The 21,650-nt window shown below is 50.7% G+C and overlaps 1 protein-coding gene across 1 annotated transcript in view; it reads left to right on the forward strand.

Moving 5' to 3' along the window:
* The window catches only part of Chst8 (carbohydrate sulfotransferase 8), a 127,595-nt gene that overhangs the window by 39,120 nt on the left and 66,825 nt on the right, over positions 1–21,650 (forward strand). Inside the window, exon 2 of the mRNA XM_051207293.1 lies at positions 19,427–19,642. Within this exon, the coding sequence (XP_051063250.1) occupies positions 19,513–19,642 (130 nt within the window). The 5' untranslated portion in view covers positions 19,427–19,512. The remainder of the gene's footprint in view (positions 1–19,426; positions 19,643–21,650) is intronic.

Raw genomic sequence — 21,650 nt, forward strand, 5'->3', positions numbered from 1 at the left:
CACCTGTGAAGATAGAAGATAGACTCCTGTGAGTCAGGAGAGTTGGGGGTTCAGAGCCGCTTCGGTCTGTATGTTGGAATCTTATTGTGCACTGGATCCTTTTGAGCCGATGGGAAATCATCGGAGGTGCTGGGTGTGACATGGGCCGCAGGGTACCTGCTGCTTAACTATCAGGGAAGAGGCCTAACCACATCACACTCTGCAAATAGATGTTCTGTGCGGGGCTTGGCATCTCCAGCAGCCACGCCTCAGAGAACACCGCGAACACAAACTGTACAGATAAATACCATCCCACTGCTCTTTGGGACACCAGCCAATAGAGGTAGCCCAAGGCCAGCCTGGCTGCAGATATCCGGCCAAGAATGCGGCTGCTCTCTCCCTTCTTGATGAAGTGCTCATAGGCTGTTTCCTGGAAGCCCTTTCCAGGAACATACATTTCTCTGTGCTCGGGAGACGTTTCCTGGGGACGTCGCTGGAAGCTTCTACAGCTCTCATTTCTTGCAGGCATTCTGGTCTTGCCAGGTGTAGGAGCCTGGGTGGGCAGGAGGGGCTTCGTCCATCTTTCCAAACTAATTGCTAAATGAATGAGGGCTCCTTAAGTGCCAGGCATGGCTCCAACAAATTCTCTGTGACTGCCCATATAATGTTTATAGTAACCTAGTATGGTAGCCTCATGTTTAAATTGAAAAAACAAACAAAACAAACAAACCCAGGCACAGAGAGGTTAAGTAACTTGCCCCTGGTGGCACAGCCTAAGGTTTTCATTGCTCTGCGGATGGATTTCTTCTAGCTTGTAGAGTCAAAGGCTGTCATGGCGATGGGAGCATGGCTTGAATTCTCTCCTCCGTCTTCCTCTCTCCAGGGACCCAGCCTGTGGGGTGGTACCACCTACACCCAGGACAAGTCTCTTCCCAGAGTTGTTCCTCTGGATATACCTTCATGGACACACCCAGAGCGTGTGTGTGTGACCAGTCTTCTAGATGCTTCTCCATCGAGATTGGCTGTCACAGAAGGGGAGCCAGAGTGCGGATGCAGGCAGCCTGGCTGTCCCAGGGCCCTCCTCCATGTCACCGGGGTTGACAGGGGACATTAACAGTCTGTTCCTATGACCCACAGTATCCATGGCCAGAGTAAACAACGCATGTGACGGTAACTAGTTCTCCCGTGAGAGAGCAGACACAGCTCTCCCTAACAGCCGCCTCTTGCCTCGCCTCTGCCATTGCTCTCAGTGTGCGAGGAGGGGGCACTGCCTATGTCCAAGACGGATTAAGCCACCTCCCTGATCTCACTTCTGCTCATCCTTCTGGGTGTACAACTTTCTCCTGACACTTCTGAGGTTGGAAGTTTTCTGTCCCTCCCCTCAATTCCCACAGCCACTTATGAAATAACACTCTGAGGCTTAATATCAATTGTAATCGTTTGGTCAGTGGCTCAGACTAGTTCCCTCTTACGAATTAACCCGTTTCTACCCATCTGTGTGTTGCCACGAGGCTGTGGCTTGCTGGTAATGCTTTGGCATGTTGCTCCTTTGGCAGCTACATGACATCTCCCTCACTTCACCTTCCCTCTCTCTGCATCTTTGTTTGGATTTCCTACTAGCTGTATTCTGTCTGGCCATCGGCCAAAACAGCTTTATTCAACAACCAGTAAAAGCAATGCATGTTTGCAACATACAGAAGGACATCCCATATCACACTTCAGAAATATCCTCACTCAGGGCCTTTGCATGAGCCACCCCTGTACATCTACCCACCTTCCCAGCGAAGACATCTGTGTCCTGACGCACACTGAGGTACTGAGACCAGTTTCCAGACTCAAGATCTCCACGGTCCTCTCCCCTTACTCATCGTCTGTTTCTTCTCTCTTCATGGTATTGAGCGCCTTTCAATGTTCCGTGTAATTTACTATGTCCATTACAGTGTCTGTGTTTCTCTGGTTAGAATAGAATTCTGTTCTTTGTTCTGTTGACTAACGGGTGTCAGTTGTCCAGAATAGTTCCAGGCCTGGAACATATGCTTATTAAACATTTACCACATGGATGAGTTACCTCCTGTGGAGGGGGGAAATGGGAGAAGCAACCGGTGAGATTCCAGGGGAATCCAAATATCAGCAATCGTTCTATTATTTAAGATGGGAATGGGTTCACTACTGTTTTGTGTATATGATATATATATATATGCATATATATAATTTTATATATGTGATATATATGTAAATCTGAGATGCTTCATAAAGAATTTTTAAAACTAAACTGAGTCAGAGGCTGCGGGCGTGGCTCAGTGGTAGAATGCCTAGAATAAAGCTATTAGGAGCTGGGGGTGTGGCTAAATGGTATAAAGGTAGCCTAGCACGTTCTCTCTCTCCCTCTCTCTCTCTCTCTCTCTCTCTCTCACACACACACACACACACACAGAAACAGATAGAATGAGAATTTGAATTTGTGTCTGTATAAATGGGACAGCCGATTTCTCCACCTAAGTGTGTACCACAAGTGAACCCTTCCTCATACAAGACACTTAGGTCCAGACAGCCCTTCTGAGTTCCTGAACTGTTCAGCTTTGGGAACATTTGTGTATATAATAATGCAGTGTCTTAGGGATGAGGCCCAGGTCTAAGCATAGAACTCGTGTGTGCCTCCTATGCCCATTGTACCCAAGGCCTGAAAGTGGCTTCATACAATATTGATATGAATTTTGTGTGGAAAATCACATTTCCCGTGGTGGAATTTTCCACCTGTGGATCACATCAGCAGCAATGGGGGAGCTGTAGACTTCTGAGGCACTTTGAATTTGGAAGTCAGAGATGCTCGCCTATACGAGGTGTCAATCAATGACTACACTGCAGGCGGTCAGTCAGGTGTGTTCGTAGCAGTGAAGATACACTGGGCAGGGCGTCCGACCCACGGGGAAGCTTCTGTAAGTGATGGGTAAAAGAAATGAAGGGGGCTGCAAACTCACTCTATGCACCTTTGTCCGAGTGGTGCTGGAGAAGAAAGAAATACAGGACAGAAGGCCATCCAAGACTTCCCTATGCTGGATTACTGCGGTGGTCCGATGAGAATGGCCCCCATAAGCTCATGTATTTGAATGTTTTCTTCCCAGTTGGTGAACTGTTTAGGAAGGACTAGGAGGTGTGACCTTGTTGGAGGAGGCATGCCACTGGAGATTTCAATAGCATGTACCAGGTCCAGTTTTGCTTTCTGACTGTAGCTCTTAGTTAACTGCTCCATCTCCAACCCTGCAGCCTATGGACCAGATGTGAGCTCTTTAGCTACTGCTCCTGTACCGTGCCTGGCTCCTGCCATGATGGTCATGGACTGACTCTAAGGAACTATAAGCCCCCAACTAAATGCTTCCTTTTGGGAGTTACCCGGGTCATGATGTCTTATCATAGCACTAGAACAGTGACTGAGACGATTATTATGTTTTGTTTTTTCTCTTCTGAGACAGGGTCTGGCTATGTAGTCTAGGCTTTCCTTGAACTCATAATCTTTCTGCCTTGGCCTCCCAAGGGCTGGGATTTACAGCCAGGCTCACCACACCTAGTTCTGGATGTTTCTGAGACAGCTGGCATGGTATCTCACTATCATCTTTGGCTGAGTGGTCTGTGTCCTCTCTATGCGAAAGAAGAGAAAGAAAAGTGGGTATTATTATTATTATTATTATTATTATTATTATTATTATTATTTTGAGCCACCAGAAAAGCAATGTCTGAATTGTAATGTCTGAGTCCAGAAATGTGGATAATGATGGAGAGATCTTTTGGGTCAAGAGATGGCCAAGCAGGACACTCTTGACTCTGAGGTTCCATAGCTGCTAAGATCTGCTTTTGGATCTGAGTGATGGTGTGGACCTGTAATCTCAGCATCCCGGAAGCTGATTTCAGGGTCCAGATTTCAGGTTCAACCTGGGCTACACAGTGAGTTCAAGGCCAGCCTTGGCTACATAGTAAGTTGAAGGCCAGCCTGGGCTACATACAAACACTGTCTCAAAAACAAACCAAAAAGGTCTGTTTTCTGGAATCGTTGCACTCATTTCCAGTGAGAGGAGTGAATCTCGGCTGTGGGCTGTGCGGAAGCTTTGGTCTAGCCCAGCACAGGACAGCCAGCAGGCGAGGCAAGCAAGCCAGTGTCCTAGTCCTGTAGCTGGGAGATCGTATCTGGTTCCATCGTGCTCTGGGCAGCTTCCTGGCCATCAATCAATGTCTCCAGTGAGCACCGCACCTCCTGAGGAATACGATTGATCAAAGGAGACAGAAAACAAGTGGCCACAATTGGGACAAGTGAATATTCATTTGGAAACGTCAATGAGCAAGTAAAGATTATGCCTGTGGTGACTCGCCTGGCAGGATCAATCCCCATCACGAGGTGACCCAGGTGTCTGGATGCTGAGAGCTGGAGCCAGGGTCTCCCAGTGGGATGGGGAGAGAAACCAAAGAGCATCTGAAATAGTAAAGTCAGACACACCCTCCCAGCACCCCACCCTCCGAATTACCAGGGATGCTGATGGAAGCCAGGACTGGGTGAGAACTCTCTGGGTTGTGGGTATCCTGCCCAAGGCCTTTGTCTTGCTATGGATCACAGTGCAGTAACATAAGTTTGCATGAAAGGGATTGAATGACTTCAGGAATTGAGGAGGGGTGGGGGCTTCCGCCATGTCCACATGGAGGGTGTCTTTAGTCTCCAGTGGGACCCAGCTGTACACATATCAGGATTGCACCCAGGAGAGGGAGTGAAATTTGGGACTATGGCCCCTGTTGTGGAGCCTCCATATCCTGGGATGGAGAGGCAGAGAGACCAAGCTGTCAGTTTGTCCTAGGAAATGTACTAGGAGCCCTGCGGGCACATTGCCAGGTGCGCTGTCACCTAGGTGTGGCCCACCATTCTCCCCCACCCCCACCCCCACCCCCCAATTAACCATCTGCAGGAACTGCCATGGGTGTGGGGGAGGGGCTCAGTCCTGCTTCGCTGTGCAGCCTGCTCAGCTAATGAGGGGTTTGTGAAATTTTTAATTATGGCTTCCATGCCTTGCTTAATTATTTGCATATGGCTTTTGCAAACGAGACAGGGACGTCTGCGTGTGGAACTTCTCCTCAGCCCCACGTTTGACTTTAATTAAAGACAGGAACCTGAGGTCTTCCCATCACTAATGATGGTGGAAAATTAGCTTCCAGTTCCCAGGGGTCACCAGAGTGATGCACCCTGAGGCGGAGAAGGGACAGAGAGGACAGCAGAGCAGTGGCGCAGATGGCAGATGGCCCTGTTAGGCTGCTGCTCCTACGCATCTCCCGCCCCACCAGCCCAGGCCACCCTCCTGCTGTCCTTCCTCCAGGCCCACAGAAGACACAGAGCTTTGCTGTCTGAAGTCTGCCAGGAAGGAGCCTGACTCTCCCACCCCTGTGAAGGACAGATTCACTGTGGAGAGGGGACAAGATGTACTTGGGGGTCATTCCCCTTGGTGGGCTTAGCCCCCTGGCTGCAGCTGGACCGTCCTAGCTAGTTGGCAGCTAACAACAGAATGAGGACTTTGAAAACACACACGTGTGTGTTTGGTATATGTTCATCGGCACACAGACACACAAACAGAGCCATGGAGCAGTGTCTTCATATGTGCATGTCACAGACATGTTCATACCCTCAACCTCACATGAATAAAGGGTTTCCTAGGGAATAGGACATGAGTCTGTAGATTCCCTTCTCTAAGGACACTAGGTAGCCTTGGCTGGCCTTGAACTCACTATGTAGACCAATTTTTAGGGACAGGGCACCTTCTTTCTATTCTACCATGGCCTCATCCTAACTGATTAGTCTGCAGTAATCCCAGATACAGTCACATTCTGAGTGCTGGGGGTTAGGACCTCAGAATATAGGTTGGATGAGAGAAAGGGGGGTAACGTCACTAGGCAGGAGGGAGGGGATGAAGGGACAGAACGGGGTTGGGGGTGGTGTACCATACATCCTGCACCACCTCCCCGTCTCACCACACTGACCATCCTCCAAGTCCATGTTTCCGAATGGTACAGAGCCAGCTCCTCATCGGGGAGGCCACGGCAGATCGGCGCAGCAAGGACTCGAGCCTTTTCTCTGCTCAGCTAATTTTATGCAGTCTCTGCAACATTAAGCATCACTTCTATCCAGGGATCTCATGGCTCCTCACACCTGTGGCTGTACTTTTCATGGCAGAGTGGACCCCAGGGCCAGGAGGGTTTAGACACGAAGAGTTTTTGTTTCATGAGACAAGGCCTCACTATGTAGACCAGGCTGGCCTTGAACTCACAGAGCCACAGCTGCCTCTGCCTGGGTACCATCAGATTCCAGAGCAGCAAAGCTTCTGACCTCCGTAGGCAGCAGGCATTCATATGGTTTACATACACTCAACACAGGTACTTTTATTTTTTTAAAGAAAGAGAGGTGCCATCTGTGGGGAGGAGACTGGTCCTTCACCCCAGGACATCAGCCCGTCACAGCTGGAATCTCCGTAAGTAGCCTTGTGGGATGGGTCTTTGAGGGACCTACTCACTCACCGCACAGGAAATATGACATGGTGATGCCACCCAATGAGGAACACTACTGAACGTCTGACACTTGGAGCACGGTGCTCTATCCTGGTTACATGTGTTGGAGGAAAGTCCTGGGGGCTGAGGACATGGGAGGGCACGGCAGGCTTCCATAGGCATCATCTGGGAGTGATGAGGGACGAAGGCAGGATGTTACCAGAGACTGGCTCTTCCAAGTTCATGGGTCACGCTCAGATGTTTGGATGTGGAGAGCTGTGTAGTTGTTTTTTGTTTTTTTCTTTGGGGGGCCTACCACCCAGCTCCCAAATAAATAGATGGAGACTTATTCTTACTTAAATGCCCTGCCTTAACTTGGCTTGTTTCTAGCCAGCTTTTTATCCTGTTTCTTCTACATTTTACCTCTGGGCTTTTTACCTTTCTTTATCCTGTGTCTTTCCTCCCTTCCCACTCCGTGACTGTTGTGTGGCTGTGGCCCCTGGTGCCCTCCTCTCCTCCTTTTCTCGCTCCCAGTCCTCCTAGTTCTTCCTTAGATTTCTCCCATTTATTCTCTGCCTGCCAGCCCCACCTATCTGTCTCCTGCCTCGCTATTGGCTGTTCAGCTCCTTATTAGACAGGCAAAGTAACACAGCTTCACAGAGTTAAACAATTGCAACATAAAAGAATGCAACACATCTTTGCATCATCAGACAACTATCCCAAGGAATAAAAAATGTAACACATCTTAAACTGGTATCTCAGAACAGAGTTGGGCAGCCCTAACTTTTTGAACAGGGACTGGTGACTGAAAATACCATACAGTTAGTTCTGTTTGGAGGTGGGAGCTGTCCAGGTCCTCCGGTGCTGAACCAGCTTAGCACCAACAGACAGGAAAAGATGCTCACAAGGCTGCAACTCCAGCTTAGCATGGTAGAATGGAGAGAGGAGTTGAGGAGAGGGGTTGTAAATTCTGGCTTTCCAAAATTATCTAGGATGAAAGAAGGGACCATTCATTGATCAATGAGGCAGAGGAGACTTGCAACAGAGATGGAGATGTTGGGCAGAACCTCATTAGGGGTTGGGCCCCCGACTCCATGCATAGCTACTCATTAGGACTCTCAGGTCACTGAAACTCAACCTACTCACTGGACAAAAGGAGGGGACCAAGACACGTGGTCATTCTGTGCTACTGTCAGTCCTAGCCACTGTAAGAGACCATCCTGTTCAGTGGTTAGCTCTTGTATAGGGAGTGTGCTTCTTCAGCATGCCTGGCTTTAGAATGAGCTAGGAGATTGGGGAGGCTCACCCCTGGCTGGAACTGTGAGTGATCCCAGAGAGAATAGCTCACAGCAAAGTGTTTCCTGAATGTAGACACCGGCATCCACTGAGCTAAGAATCCTGAGAGGATGTTGTCAGGGGACCACCATCCCCTGTCTCTGCCTCCTGACGTGATGGGAGCTCCTTTGCTCCTGCGTACCGTCCCTGCCATGACGGTCTGAAATCCATCCACTCATGAGCCAATAACAGTCATATCCTTTCTGTTGTTCCTGCCAGTACTTTGTCACAGTGATGACAAAAGTAGCTAATACACAAGTCAAGAAAGGAATGGCTGAGCTGGAGAGATGGCTCAGGGGTAAGAGCACTTAACTTCTCTGGCAGAGGACCTGAGTTCAGTCCCCAACATCCATATCCAGTGGCTCTAAACTACTTGTGACTCCAGCCCCCGGGGATCTGACCTTTCTGGTTTTCTTAGACACCTGTACCTCACATGCACGCATGCGTGCACACACACACACACACACACACATACACTCTTAAAAATTACTAGAAACCAAATGTTTAACTAAGAAGTAAGAAGGGGGTGGTCACTGTGTATCCGTCTGTTGCATCCACCTATCTCAGACACATGACTTTGGCTAAAAGTTGTTCTAGTGTGCAAATGCCTTCCCCCCTTTTCTCCTCACATAGGATACTCTGCTCACCACACAGTGCCCAAGCACCCACTCTGTTCCAGGCATTGCTGGCATCCGAGTGCCCATGGGCAAGTCCTCTGGAGCAGCCTTGTGCCAACCACAGGGAGAGGGATTCCCTGGAAAGAGGCCAAGCCTCCCAGCCAGTCTCTCCTCCTCCGGAGCCTCTGGATTGCCGTTGGCAGCTTGGAGGCAGCTGCGCCCTGCCAGGGGCCGGGGCACTCCAGTTTTACTCACACATTCCTTCTTGCCCATATTATTATACCCCAACTTTCAATTTGGAGAAGTAAATATGCAATTTTTTTCCTTCCCTGTAATTTTCCCTGCTGTGGATGTCAGAGCAGCTGGGAAATGTGAATGGCTTAGTGCTTGCTACAAGTAACGGGAGGCTGGTGGTGCAACACTGCGCACTCTCCGCTGCTTTTGGCAAGATCCATTGGCTCTACTGGGAAAAGATGGCCCCAAGCTGAAAGTCGGGGGAGCTCTTCACCCGAATAACCCATGTCTCCCCTTGCATTAGCAATGTGTGTGTGTGTGTGTGTGTGTGTGTGTGTGTGTGTACGTGCACACGCATGCGTACATGTTGCACAGATGTTAGTGGGGGGAGGGGAGTGTATTTGCTTACACAGCCAAACTTTCTGCATATTCCTCTGGAGGCTTCCAAGCCTTCCTGTCTCCACAAATGAAGGTCAGGACAGGCTGCTGTAAGCGTTGCTGGAGAAAAGCTGGGGCCGGCAGGGAGAGAGACAGGGTTTGAATCCGACGGATCTGGGACGGCTATAATTTATTGCATAACCTTGACATGTTTGGTCTCCCTGGGCCTTTGTTTTGTCCACTGGGAAACAGAGAGGCAGATGAGAGATGTGCGTCTATCTTTCCAGGGAGGGCTTGCTGACCTCCCACAGCACATGCGGTCAACGGCCAGAGTCAGTTGTCAGTTCCCACCGGATCTGCCTCAGCATTTGCAAGCTGCCTCACCCGAGGTCACACCCTTCCCTGGGTGACCCACACCCAGCCACAGAAAATGCTGGAGGTAGAAAAGTCAGCCATTGCTGCCCGCAGGCTGTGCCCGATGCAGGGGTGTCCTGCCCCCTTCAGTCTCCAGCCTCTCCCCTTCACAGGTGTTGGTCCTTAATAAACACTTACACCTCCAAACTGCATCTCAGCTCCTTCTCACAGAAAAGCAGGCCTGTGACAAACAAGGACAATGATTTCCACTTGAAGAAGTAATTGTGAAGCAAGCTAAGTGGACTATTTCTATAGTGCCCTGAGCCGTCTCTGAAACATCATCAAAGCAAGATAAATATCTGTTCCGTTTTCTTTCCTCCCTCTGAAAACCCTTGAAATTCTATTCTTGGATGTGAGCTTGTGTTCCTAACCTGTGCTTTGTAAGATGGACTGGGGAAACGTCCAATGACACAGGTCAGGGGCCTGGGCTGTGGGGGAAATCTGTGGTTATGGCCAAGGACTCTGGAGCTGGGCTTATACCTGTGAGGTTAGTTCATTATCCATGCATCATGTCAGTCCTCCTCAAGGATCCTCACTGAAAAGAAATCGAGCATGCAGATGCTCTTCTATCATAATCGCCATGTGTCCACAGGGCAACTCATAAAGGAGTTGGAGATATATTGAAATTCAATATTGTTTTAGTCCAAATCAATATTAATAATTGTTTGCATTTTTAAAGTGCAATTTGCAATTGAAAAATGCACAAAGAGCGGCCAGTAGTTGCTAACACATCAAATTTTCCTATTAAAGGAATAGTCTCTTAACTTTAAGATGTTTCATATATAAAATGAGGGCTGGCACTGATCCATGAGAAGGGCTTTCTGTTATTTGTGGGTGCATTGTTAGAATTCATTCCCACTACGCATGAGCTGAAAGACCAGACATTTTTAGGACCTATTTACTTTTATGTTATGTGCACGAGTGTTTGCCTGCATGTGTGTAGGTGTACCATGTACATGCAGTGCCCACAGAGGCCAGAAGTGGCATTGAGTCCTCTAGAACCGGAGTTACAGATGGTTGTGGGTGCTAAGAATCAAACCCAGGTCCCTGGAAGAGCAACCTGTGCTCGTAAGCACAGAGCCATCTCTCCAGCCCCAGGAACTTCTAATTTTAAGTTCCTGACATCTTTAAAAAATAGAATATTTTTTATATATTCATACGGTTGTACAAAACAGCCTACAGAATTCCTGTGTGCTCTTTATACCATTCCTCCTAATAGTTAACGTTACGCACAGCTGTACTGCACAATAGTACAGTGTCACAACCAGGGTATCAATAACGAGACTGTAAAATAGAGGATGCTTCGTCACCGAATGCAGTCCCATGTTGCCCTTTAAAGTTCTTTAAAAATTAAAGATTTTTAAATGAAAAATCTGGCTGTAGTTACATTATGGTCCAAGTCATTATCCCGGTTTAAATGTCGGCTTTAAAGTGATTTCCATCAGGGTCTGTAATCACAGCACTTGGGAGGCTGACAGAGGAAGATCTCAACTCCCAAACCAACCTGGATTCCATAGCGCAATCCAGATCAGACTAAGCTACGACGCGAGACCCGGTCTCACTGTCCAGGCCCCAGAGATTCCTAGGTAAGGGGACACAGTCCTGGCTGGGCTCCATGCAGTGCACACATAAAACAATGGTCCCTGGTCCATAGCAGCCCCAGGTGGCCTCATTTCAGGCAGAGTACCCTCTGGTAGAAAAGCGTGGCTCTGTAGGACCCAAGAATATAGCGTACAGCTTGACTCTGCAGCCACATTGTCACGGACACCTCTGTCAAAAACAGACACAGCTGTCATGGAGGCAAATAGCTTACCATGACCTACTCGTGCACGAGGACCTGGCTGCCTCTGCAACAATGATTTGGGTGTGTCGGACTTTAGGGCACATCCCTAGAAGCCTTCCAGAGAGGTTTTTGTATGCAAGTGGCCGAGACCCGTGGTGAGGGACAGGCCTCAGACATGGGTGATGGAGGCTCTCTCTCTCTCTCCGCTGACCACTTGTCCGCCTGAAAGTGGCACTGTGGGTGTGAAAGTCACAAGATGCCTTTCTGTTTTCCAAGGCATCTGCCTCACTCCCCCCCCCCCCAAGCTGCTAGGAACGTGGAAACTCACCCGCGGTTGATATTTTGTCTGAGGACAGATTGTGAGATAAAGAAAATGGAATCCTGAGGGTTTCACAGCCGGTTGGAGGGGAAGCCAGGCCCAGAACATGAACTCCTTATCTGAGCCCAGTAAAAACAAGAATGTGTAAAATACACGTCACATGAAATGTACGAGTTTAGCTGTGCCTGTGTTTTATCTTGTCTTCATGACTTTTCCATTGCTGTGATAAAACACCGTAACCAAGGCAACTCATAAAAGGAAGGGTTTAATTGGGCTCCCAGCTCGGGAGGGTCAAGTCCATGATGGCAGAGCGAAGACAGGGCAGCAGGAACAGCTGGGGGCTCACATCTGGAACTGTAAGCAGGAAACAGTACGCTGGGGATGTCTTGGGGCTTTTGAAGTCTCAAAGCCAGCCCCAGTGACACACCTTCTCCAACAAGGTCACGCCTCCTTATCCTTTCCAGATAGTTCCAACAACAGGGGAACAAGCATTCAAACATACAAGCCTATGTGGGCCGTTCTTATCCAAACCACCATAGTCTGCATATATGTGCATATGTACATCACATGTGTGCCTGGTGCCCAGGGAGTCTGGAAAGATCCCCTGGAACTGGAGTTACAAGTGGTTGTGAGTCACCCTACATGAGTGCTGGGACCTGGGTTTTCTGCACGAGCAGTCCTGCCTACTGAACCATCTCTCCGGTCCCACTGTTACCATTTTTTCGGTGTGCAGTTCAGTGGCGTTAACTAAATTCACACTGATATGCAGCCATCACCATCATCCACCTCCCAGCCTCTTCATCTCCCCAGACTGGACTCTGTACCCACTGAAAAACTGCGGGCATCCCCTCCGAGACCCAGGCGATCTCTACCTTGCCTGCCATCTCTGAACCTGACAATTTTGTGCACCTCATAAAGTGCATCCGTGTGGCGTTGTCCCTTTGTGACTGTTCTGGTTCACCTTACATACATCTTCTGAGACACGCTTGTATTGATTTCGAAACAATTTATGTGCGTGTGAGTGAGTGTGTGTGTGTGTGTGTGTGTGTGTGTACACACGAGTTCCCGTAAGCATGTGCAGGTTAAAAGGACAACTTTTAGGAGTTAATCCTTTTCTAGTGCACGAGTCCTAGGCTCAAACTCAGGTTGTCGTGCTTGGAGGCAAGTGTCTTTACTCGTTGAGCCATCTGGCCAGCCCCTTCTTGGCCTTTGATTAACACACGTGAGCTGTGAGTTTGCCTGGGGTTTTCTAACATCATACGGCCATCGGAAGGTGTGATGAGGGTGCACCCTGGATGCATCCCTCAGGCTAAGGTTCCAGACTGAGCAAAAAGGGAGGAAGCCAGCTTTGCACCAGCGTCCTCGCTGTCTGCTTCCTGACTGCAGGCAGACTGCAGCCCGATGCTTCATGCTCTGCCATGGCATCTCTTTCTGTTTCCAACCGTGAGACAAAACCCTTCCTTCTTCACGTCCCTTTTGTCACAACAATGAGAAAAGTAACTAATACAAAAGGGTTGGAGGCCATCAGTTCTATGACATCCATAGAATTATGTAAATGCTTTCCTATACATTTGCATACCCACAAGGGAGAGGCTGTACATTTACTTTGGAAGTACAAGTCTTCAAGCCCCGTGTTGTGCAATCTCGAACAGATGGAGGGATCCCAGGTGGTCTCATCCCAATGCACAGTGAGCCTCGGGCGCTCTTGAGGTAACAACTCCACAGGGCTCACTTCGGAACCCTTCCACTGGACTTGACTCCTGCCCAAACCCAATCAAAACAAACCCGTAGCTCCCTGAAACGTAAATGAGCTTTTTAAAAGTCCACGTTCATGGTGTGCCTCTCTCCCGATGGCCCCCAACACTTCCATTTATTAACTCATGCACATTCCACATGCACCACAGCTATTATTGATCACTTCTCCGGTACCAGGCTTGGTACTCAGTGCTGGGAATGCAAAGAAAGAGAGGGCCCTCCCACACAGCTCCCCTGGCTCCGAGTGCCCAGTGGGGGAAGGGCTCAGAGCTTCAGGGCTGGGGCACTGGGATCTGCAAGGGTTGGCGTCAGGAGGGCCTCAGTTTCTCTCTCCTTAGAATTCCTATCCTCTGGCTATGGGTGCAAACTTCCCCCGAGCAGATGAGAAGTCCCAAGTGGTGTGCCTTGTAGCTGCTGGTTCTTTGGCCAGTTCCTTGGGACCTGTCATAGCAGTCTTGAATTTTCTGGAATCCCTTCAGCCTTCAGGGAGACTTTCTGTGTTTGTGCGGGGGGGGGGGGGGGATTTGTGAGGCTGGACTGTGGTGTTCACAGGGGCTTCAGGAACAAAGTTCAGGGCTCTATAAACCTGACTGACACTGTACCCTCCACAATAGGTAGCCCTTTCTCTGACTTGCAGAAGCTGGAGGGTGGGGGAGATTGGAGGGAATCTGGCCTTGCAGCAGAAACCTAGGACAGTGGGCAAATCGATACCTACCCACCTATCCAATTAGGGTGCCGATGAGTCGTGCAGGGCTGCATCCAGCACCCCTGAGACCCAGCTGGTGGAGGAGGGCTGGAGCAATTCAGAGCCCGCAGCCCTGCCTCAGAGTCTAAGCCCTTGCAGCTTCCTTGAGCACTGCAACTTTATGCCTACGCATAAAACTGGAGGGAGGAATCCCAGAGTTTGCAGCCACTGCCGCTGCCGCTGGTAGAGCGGGTTTTAATTAGCTGCAGGATTTTAATGAGCTGAAATCAAGGAAGAGCCCCATCTCAGAAGTAAGCTGGAGCCACACGCGGGCGCGCACACACGAAAGAACTAGTGTGACAAATACAAATGGAGGTGGTGCTCTCAGGACTGGGTGTGCTCCCTCCGATGGAGGAGGAGCTGATGAGTACCCAAGGCCAGGCAGCCAAGGAGGGGGACCCAGGGCCAGCTACCCGTGCCCAGCTGCAGTAGTGGGAAGAGCCGGGTGCCAGGCCCCCGCTGCCCCTGCAGCAGAAGGCACGGTGCCGGATTCAAGGTGACGGCAGTGCCTGGCTCCATTCTCCTCAAGTTGCCATAGCAGCCCGTCTCCCGACGAACAGCATCTCCTGTAGCCCTCAGCTGGGAGGGACGCATTGTTCGCTCCTGCCCGTATGAGAAGGACACACCGGGACAGAGAACTTTCCCGGGCCTGGGACCCACTGATCACGTGGGTGTACCCAAGCTGTCTGTCATGAGGTGTGGGTGGGTCCCCACAGCCAGAGGGGTTTCTGAATGACTGAGAGCAACATCCAGGCTCCGGAGCAGCCACAGCCAGGCGTGTCCTTGGAGTCATCCATGTGTCCAGCTGTCGCCACTGGAGGTGCGTGTGTTTTGGCTGAATTCTCAAGTCCTTGCTTAGCCCCTGAAGTCAATTTCAAATTTTTGAATCAAATAAAGAAGGAGATGGGAGGGATTGTCAGCCTTGCCCTGTGTCCCAGGAGGTGTAACATTAATTGGATCTTTTCTTTCTTAAAGTAAGAATTAGTGACGCCATTCAGGCCTTGGGGGAAGAAACCACTAGAAGGCTTTGCAGTTTTGAGCAGGGCAGGATACTCAACCAGGCTGTGTGTTTCTCATGCCTTAACCAACCCCCTGCAACCCTCTCTTCATTGCCAATGATCTGACTTTCCTTACTGTCTGTTGGTTTTAGAAAGGGTTGCGGGGACATGAGGATCACTTCCCCTTGTCACCAGAGCAGAGTGTGACATATGAGCTGAGGCCAAGGCAGTCCCAGGTGGGAGCTGAGGTCTTGCAAATGTATTTTCACGGCCTGGGGCAGCCAGGCCATGTCCTGTGACAGTTGTTATATTGAGGCCCAAGGCAACAGCTGGGTTTGAAGAAGAGGGAGAGAAATGACCTTTGGACCAGCATCTCCCTGTAGTCTTGAAAATACGATGTGACTAACTAAAGAACCCTGGGGTGGGGGGGATACAGAGGAGGGGTCAGAGACACATGTCCTCTGGAGCATGCACCCTTGGGTCTCTGTGGGAAGAGGAACATTGCAGATTCCAGGATGTTGGTCCCCTCCTAGGACATTACGGATCCAGCCAGATAGCAAGCAGTTTCCTCGGGAGGCTAGGCAGCTGGCTTTTTGATTCTCGTTTGCATGGAGCCAGGAGTTGGCTGACCATATAGTCCCTAGTGAGAACAAGCATGGAGAATAAGGTCCCAGGAGGGAAGGCTGGGGACAGGGCTTAGGAGCTGGGCGGGAAGCCACGTGATGTCGGCAGGTGCTTGTGTGCTCTCCAGGGTCTGTGAAATGGCAAATGTTGTACAGCTGAGCTTCCTGCCTCCTCTCCTGGGTCCTAGGCCCACGAGCAGCCCCATCCTGTCTCCATGAATGGATCTGGTGTGAACAGATTCAGGGCACAACTGCAGAAGCCGCTTAGTTGTTGACAGAAATCTGCAATGGCTCTAATGGTGGCCGTGTGACTGATGGGCAGCTCTCTGTAGTCACATCTATAGTGCCCGGCTGGAAACGAGCAAGGTGGTAATCACAGGGCATTCTATTACCTTTCTTTGTCTATCAAATAGCCTTGGGGTGACCCCGTGGGACATTGTAACCCACCTTCCCAGGCATCTCTGCATGCTGGGTGTAGCTTGTACTTTCTTCTCTCCTTCCTCTGTATGAGTTAGGTCGTTGTTATTGTCACTTGACAGTACCTGACTTTGTTTCTGCTCCGGGTTTTGGAGAGTTCGGTCCGTAGTGGCTTGGTACTGTGTTCTTAGGTAGAGCACCATGCAATGAGAGTATGTGGTGGAGGGCGGTCTTGACCTTGTGACAAACAGGAGGGGAGAGGAAGAGAAGAGGAGGTGGCAGCCGGGGACAAGGTATTCCTAAGGGCCCACCCCCAGTTCCTCACTAGGAGCTAGGTCCCGTCTTCTAATGTGTCTACAACATCCCACCGCCAGGGAAGCAAGCCCTGAGACTTGAGCCTGTGGGGGCCTCATCCTCCGGAAGAGTTATCTTCCCGCCAGAGACCACCCACTTTTGGTCAGATCGACCCCCTTTCTCTGGAGGCTGATGAGGCTGTAGGAATCATGCTAACATCATAGACAGTGAGCCATGATTTGACGACATAGGTGAGGGCATGTAAGCATCAGGAGGGGACCCGCTCCAGTCTACCCGTGGGCGAGGGTGTCAGCTTGCTTAGAAAAGCATCAAAGCCTCCCCTGCTTCCCCGCCAGTAGTCCATTCTCTGCCTTGCCGCTGCAGAGTGGTATTTCTACCCACCCATCTCCTCTCTATGGGTTTCTTCAGGGGTCATGACAACTGCTCGTGGCGGGCCAGCGCCTGAGGATACAGAGATGAAGACACAGGCGCAGCAGTTTCTGCGTGTGTGAGAGAATAGCCCCACCCCCTTCTTGTCCACTCATGCTCGCCCAGCATCCAGAGGCTGACAGCAGCGGGCCGGACTCTGCAGGCCACGCTTGGAGAAAGGGATGATGCATCCATGGCTTTGTAAGGCAATGATTAGACATGCCGGACAGTCCTCCTGCAGGGAGCCCGGGCGGTACTCAGGCCTGAGGTTTGGGAATCTGTGGTTCTCGGTCTGGGCACACTATGAGCGAGGCCAGATTCCCTCTCCCACCCCTCACCGATGCCAGGTGGCAGCAACAGTCTTTTTTTAAGGGTTGTGGCACAGAGGTCATGGCCTGCTCAAAAAACCCAGGTCAGGCTCTACCGGTCAACTGAGCCCCTCTCATAGCTGCTCCCCAAACATAAAAGCAGGGAGGTCGTGGGAACCACCCTGCTCTGCAAGTCCAGGGAGCCCAGCACCAGGCGCGTAGAGGCCTGCGGCAGGTTAATTAAAGTTAACTGAGTGAAAAAATAATTACAGACACTGCAGAGAGGAAACCCAAGCCTGGAATTTATACTTCTTAGTTCCTAATCTTTTCTGAGAATCAATCTAGGCCCTGGGAAATTTTTCTGGGCACAGAAAAGGGCAGCAACAGTCTTTATAAGCTTCCCTTTCTGCTTAAAGGTCTGTAGGCTGGACCACGGCAAGCGCCGGCCGGGCCCTGTGGCTTTGAGTAGCACCAGCTTCCTTTGACACTGCCCCGTGCTAGATTTTTGCATGTTCCTTAGGTGGAAATAGGGGTATTTTTTTGGCTTATAGACAAACCTTTAATATAATCCAGCCCTATTTACCCTCAGTTCCACGGCTTCCTGGCCCGGCCAGCGTGTGAGGCCAGCATCCTGCTATACACTAGTGGACCTGTAGGGAAGGTCTACCATACCTTCCCTACAATGCTCGATCCAACCCTCTGAAATAAAATAAAGAGCCAAAATAAAACTTTTCCCTATGCCCTCTGTTCTTTTCTTTTTAATTGTGTCTGTGCACCCTGTGCATGCAGTACCTATGGAGGCCAGAAGAGGGCACTGGATCCCTTGGAACTGGAGTTAGAGATGGTTGTGAGCAGCGGTGTGGGTTATGGGAATCAAACCCAGGTTGTCTGAAAGCAGCCAGTGCTATTAACCACTGAGCCATCTCTGCAGCCCAAGCTCTCCTCTCTTGAGTTTGCTTCTGTGAAGCATTTTGTCACAGTAATGGGGAAAGTGGTAAAAGCCCTGAGACCATTTGTCCAAGTACATGGTGGGATATGAGTCCCTGCCATCGTGCGGCTGGGTGTAGAATATTGTGTATGGCGGAGGCCCACAGCAGCTGCCTTGGGGACTTCCTCTGCCCTCTCACCTTTTCCCGGCCCCCACACAGGCCTGGCTTAGGCCCTACAATCTCTCAAAATAGCACCAGCAGTTGGACACTAGGTGTTCAAAGATATGGATCTGTTGGGAACATTTCAGGCTCAAACCATAGTGAGGTGTGCCTGCCTGTAAAAGCAAACAACAACAACAAAAGATTATACCAGGTTGTGGTAACACGCGCCTTTAATCCCAACACTCAGAAGGCAATGGTAGGTGGATCTCTGAATTCAAGGCCAGCTTGATCTACCGAGAAAGTCCCAGGACAGCCAGGGCTACACAGAGAAACTTGTCCCAGCCCCCCCCCCCGCTCCCGCAAAGAAAATTTAAAAATTATTATTTTATGGGTGTGCTTTTATGCATCATGTGTGTGCTATGCCCATAGATTCCAGAAGAAGGAGTCATAACCTCTGGAACAGATGACTGCGAGCTGCCATGTGGATGCTAGGAACTGAACCCAGGCCCTCTGGAAAAGCAGCCAATGTTCTTAGTCACTGAGCCATCTCTCCAGCCCTGGGGCGAGCCTATCTCGATCACAACCTGGTCCGGTTGAGGGTCATTTATTTGTACTCAGTGTGGAGGTCATTGCTTCTGTTCTTCTGGTAGAGCCAGGATGAACACATCACGTGTTCATGCTCTGGATCTGCAGAGGCCAGAAGGGCGGGCAGGGATGGAGGGCTGTGAGTCTCTGAAGGGAGCATGGTGTTTTCTGGGGGGCTCACAGAGCTGGGCAGGGCACTGGTTACCTACCACCTGTCACTATCAAGATTCTCGCCACCCTTCGATGTCCCCAGGCAGCAACCAGAGATTGCGTCTCTCTGTGGCTTTATGGCAGATGCAGGCAGGGAGAGCCTTTTAGGGTAGCTAGAGGTGCCCGTAGCACAGGGCTCCACCCAGCCTCTGTGGGCTGCAGAAGCTGTAAGTGGGCAGGCATGTCTGTAATCCCAACACTGGGGAGGCTCAGGTGGGGGATCATGTGTTTGTGGCCACTCTGGGCTGCATGATGAGTCTCTGTCCAAAGGGAGGAAGATGATAGAGAGAGAGCTCCAGGGCGGGTTAGGGGAATCCAGAGGTTGCCCTGTTGCAGTGATAGGGGCCTTAACCCGCCCGGATATCCTGCAACTGAAACTTCTTCCCTTCCGTCTCATAGAGCTCAGCCCGATGGATGTCTGGTGTGGATAATGAGGGAAGAACGTGCCTTTTACACCCGAGAGGTGACCCAGGAGCGTGCCCCAGATGACCCCACGACTTGGAACAATGCGGCTAGCCTGCATGTTCTCATCCATCCTGCTGTTTGGAGCTGCGGGCCTCCTCCTCTTCATCAGCCTACAGGACCCTGTAGAGCTCAGCCCCGAGCAGGTTCCAGGTGAGCCCGAGGTTGCTGGTTCCTATTGCCAGGACACTGCAGACTTTCATGTGGGCCTGGTATGTTGGCCCTGGGGGACAATAGCCCTAATAAACGGAGAAGGGACCCTGGCTTCCTCCTAACAGGTGTTGGTGTCCGTGTGGGGGTGTCTAGCTGAAGGCTGACCACTAGTTTCAAGGTTATGGCTTCCATAGCAGCTGATCAGCCCCCTGCCCTCCCCCAACCCCCGAGGAGATGTTGCCCATCTAGACAGCCCGTTTGCTGTCTTCAGTGAATTTCAGATTCACATAAAATTGTGCCGGCTCTTGGGGCATCTTCCACATTGCTGGGGACATCAGGGGATAAACATCTTTCTCTTTTGCAAAACTGTCACAGGGAATTGAACCCAGTGTCTTGCCCTCTGATCAGGTTGTATTACTATTATTTTCAGACAAGGTCTGGCCTCGAACTCGTGAACCTACCTTATCCTCCTGAGTATGTAGGCTGTGGTCCTGCACCACCAGGTCCAGCTTGAAATTTTTTGTTATGGCAGGATGTGTTGAAGCACACCTTTGATCCCAGAATTTTAGAGGCAGAGGCAGGCTGATCTCTGTGAGTTTGAGGCCAGTCTGGTCTACATAGCAAGTTCCAGGCCAGCTAGGGCTACACAATGAGATTTGATCTCAAAAAAAAGTAATTTTGTAACATCAATGAATTAATTTGCTTATTTACTGGGTGATGGGCATGCCTGTGAAGGTCTGAGAACAACCTTCAGGGGTTGTGTCTCACTCCCACCATGTGGCTTTTGGGGACTGAACTCAGGCTTGGGGACAACACCTATACTGCTGAGCCACCCGCCTCCCCAGCCTTCATCATCTTCTTGAACTTACACATCCAGAGTGTGACTCCGTTTCCCTATCTAGCCCTGGGGGACCCTTTGAACCTTGCTCCTCTGGCTTGGGACAGACACTAACTCGGGCACATGCTGGCTTTGTGAGGCAGAGTCCCACCCCTCCCCCTCCCCCATTCTCTCTGTGCCTTGTCACCCATTAGAATGCTCAGTGTCTGCTGAGGACAGTGGGTACAGACAGTGAGAGGCAAGTGTGGAACGTTTGGAAAGCTCGGGGCAGATGGAGTGCCGGAATTCGGAAAGAGGAGCTCTCCAGGCCACTGCTGTTAGATAGGACTACCGAGCTGGTAGTCACGGGCATGGGGCTGAGGCCAGAGGTTAATCTGCTTTGAAGGAAAAGGAAACCTGGGCTTCCAGGCCAAGGCACTAGCAGAGGTCCATTGTGGAGACCCCCAGAGGAGATGCGCTTTCTCCTCAGGGACAGGATGAAAGAGATGTAGAAGTCAGAGGTTAAGGCGGATGGCTTCCCGTGACACTCCTACCTGCAGGCTTGCACAGAAGGGACGCATGCCTGTCCTCTAGCCAGCAGAGCATGCTCCCACGGCCCTCCCCAGCTCAGGTCCCCTTCCTTTGCACCACTCCATTGTTTTCCTTCTGCAAACTGGAGCCTCGAACCCCTCATGCAGTGGCCTTGAGCCCAGACTGAAGGCCACGGAGGGAAGGAAGAAACACACATAGAGGCCAGTGCCTACCTGGAGCTGGCAGCAGCTGCCAGAAGCCCTGCACGGGGGAGGCTGATGCCTTTCATCACAGTGAGTGAGAAGTAGGTTCAGTTGCAGGCCCTGGAAACAGCGGGCAAGCCACTGTGCTGACGCATTCCCGGGTCAACCCCTACAGCTGGTGGCTGTCAAAAATGGGTCTGGCTGCTCCCCAGCTTCTGAGGAAGCAAGTGTGCGTGACTGAGTTGGCTCCTCTGGGGACTTTGTAGCCTCTCAAGAGCCCTAGAATAGCGAGTGACACTAAGTCAGCACAGCTGGGTCCCGGAGGACAATGCCATCACAGTGCAGGAAATTGGTCCCTGTGACTATTTGTAGTCTGTGCAAAAAGAATCCAGGGAGCTTGAAGACTGCATGGATGAATGGTACTACATACCTCTGGTGGACGCCTTCGTGTGTGGTT

The sequence above is a fragment of the Phodopus roborovskii genome, unplaced genomic scaffold, assembly GCF_943737965.1.
Source record: "Phodopus roborovskii unplaced genomic scaffold, PHOROB, whole genome shotgun sequence".
Lineage (NCBI taxonomy): Eukaryota > Metazoa > Chordata > Mammalia > Rodentia > Cricetidae > Phodopus > Phodopus roborovskii.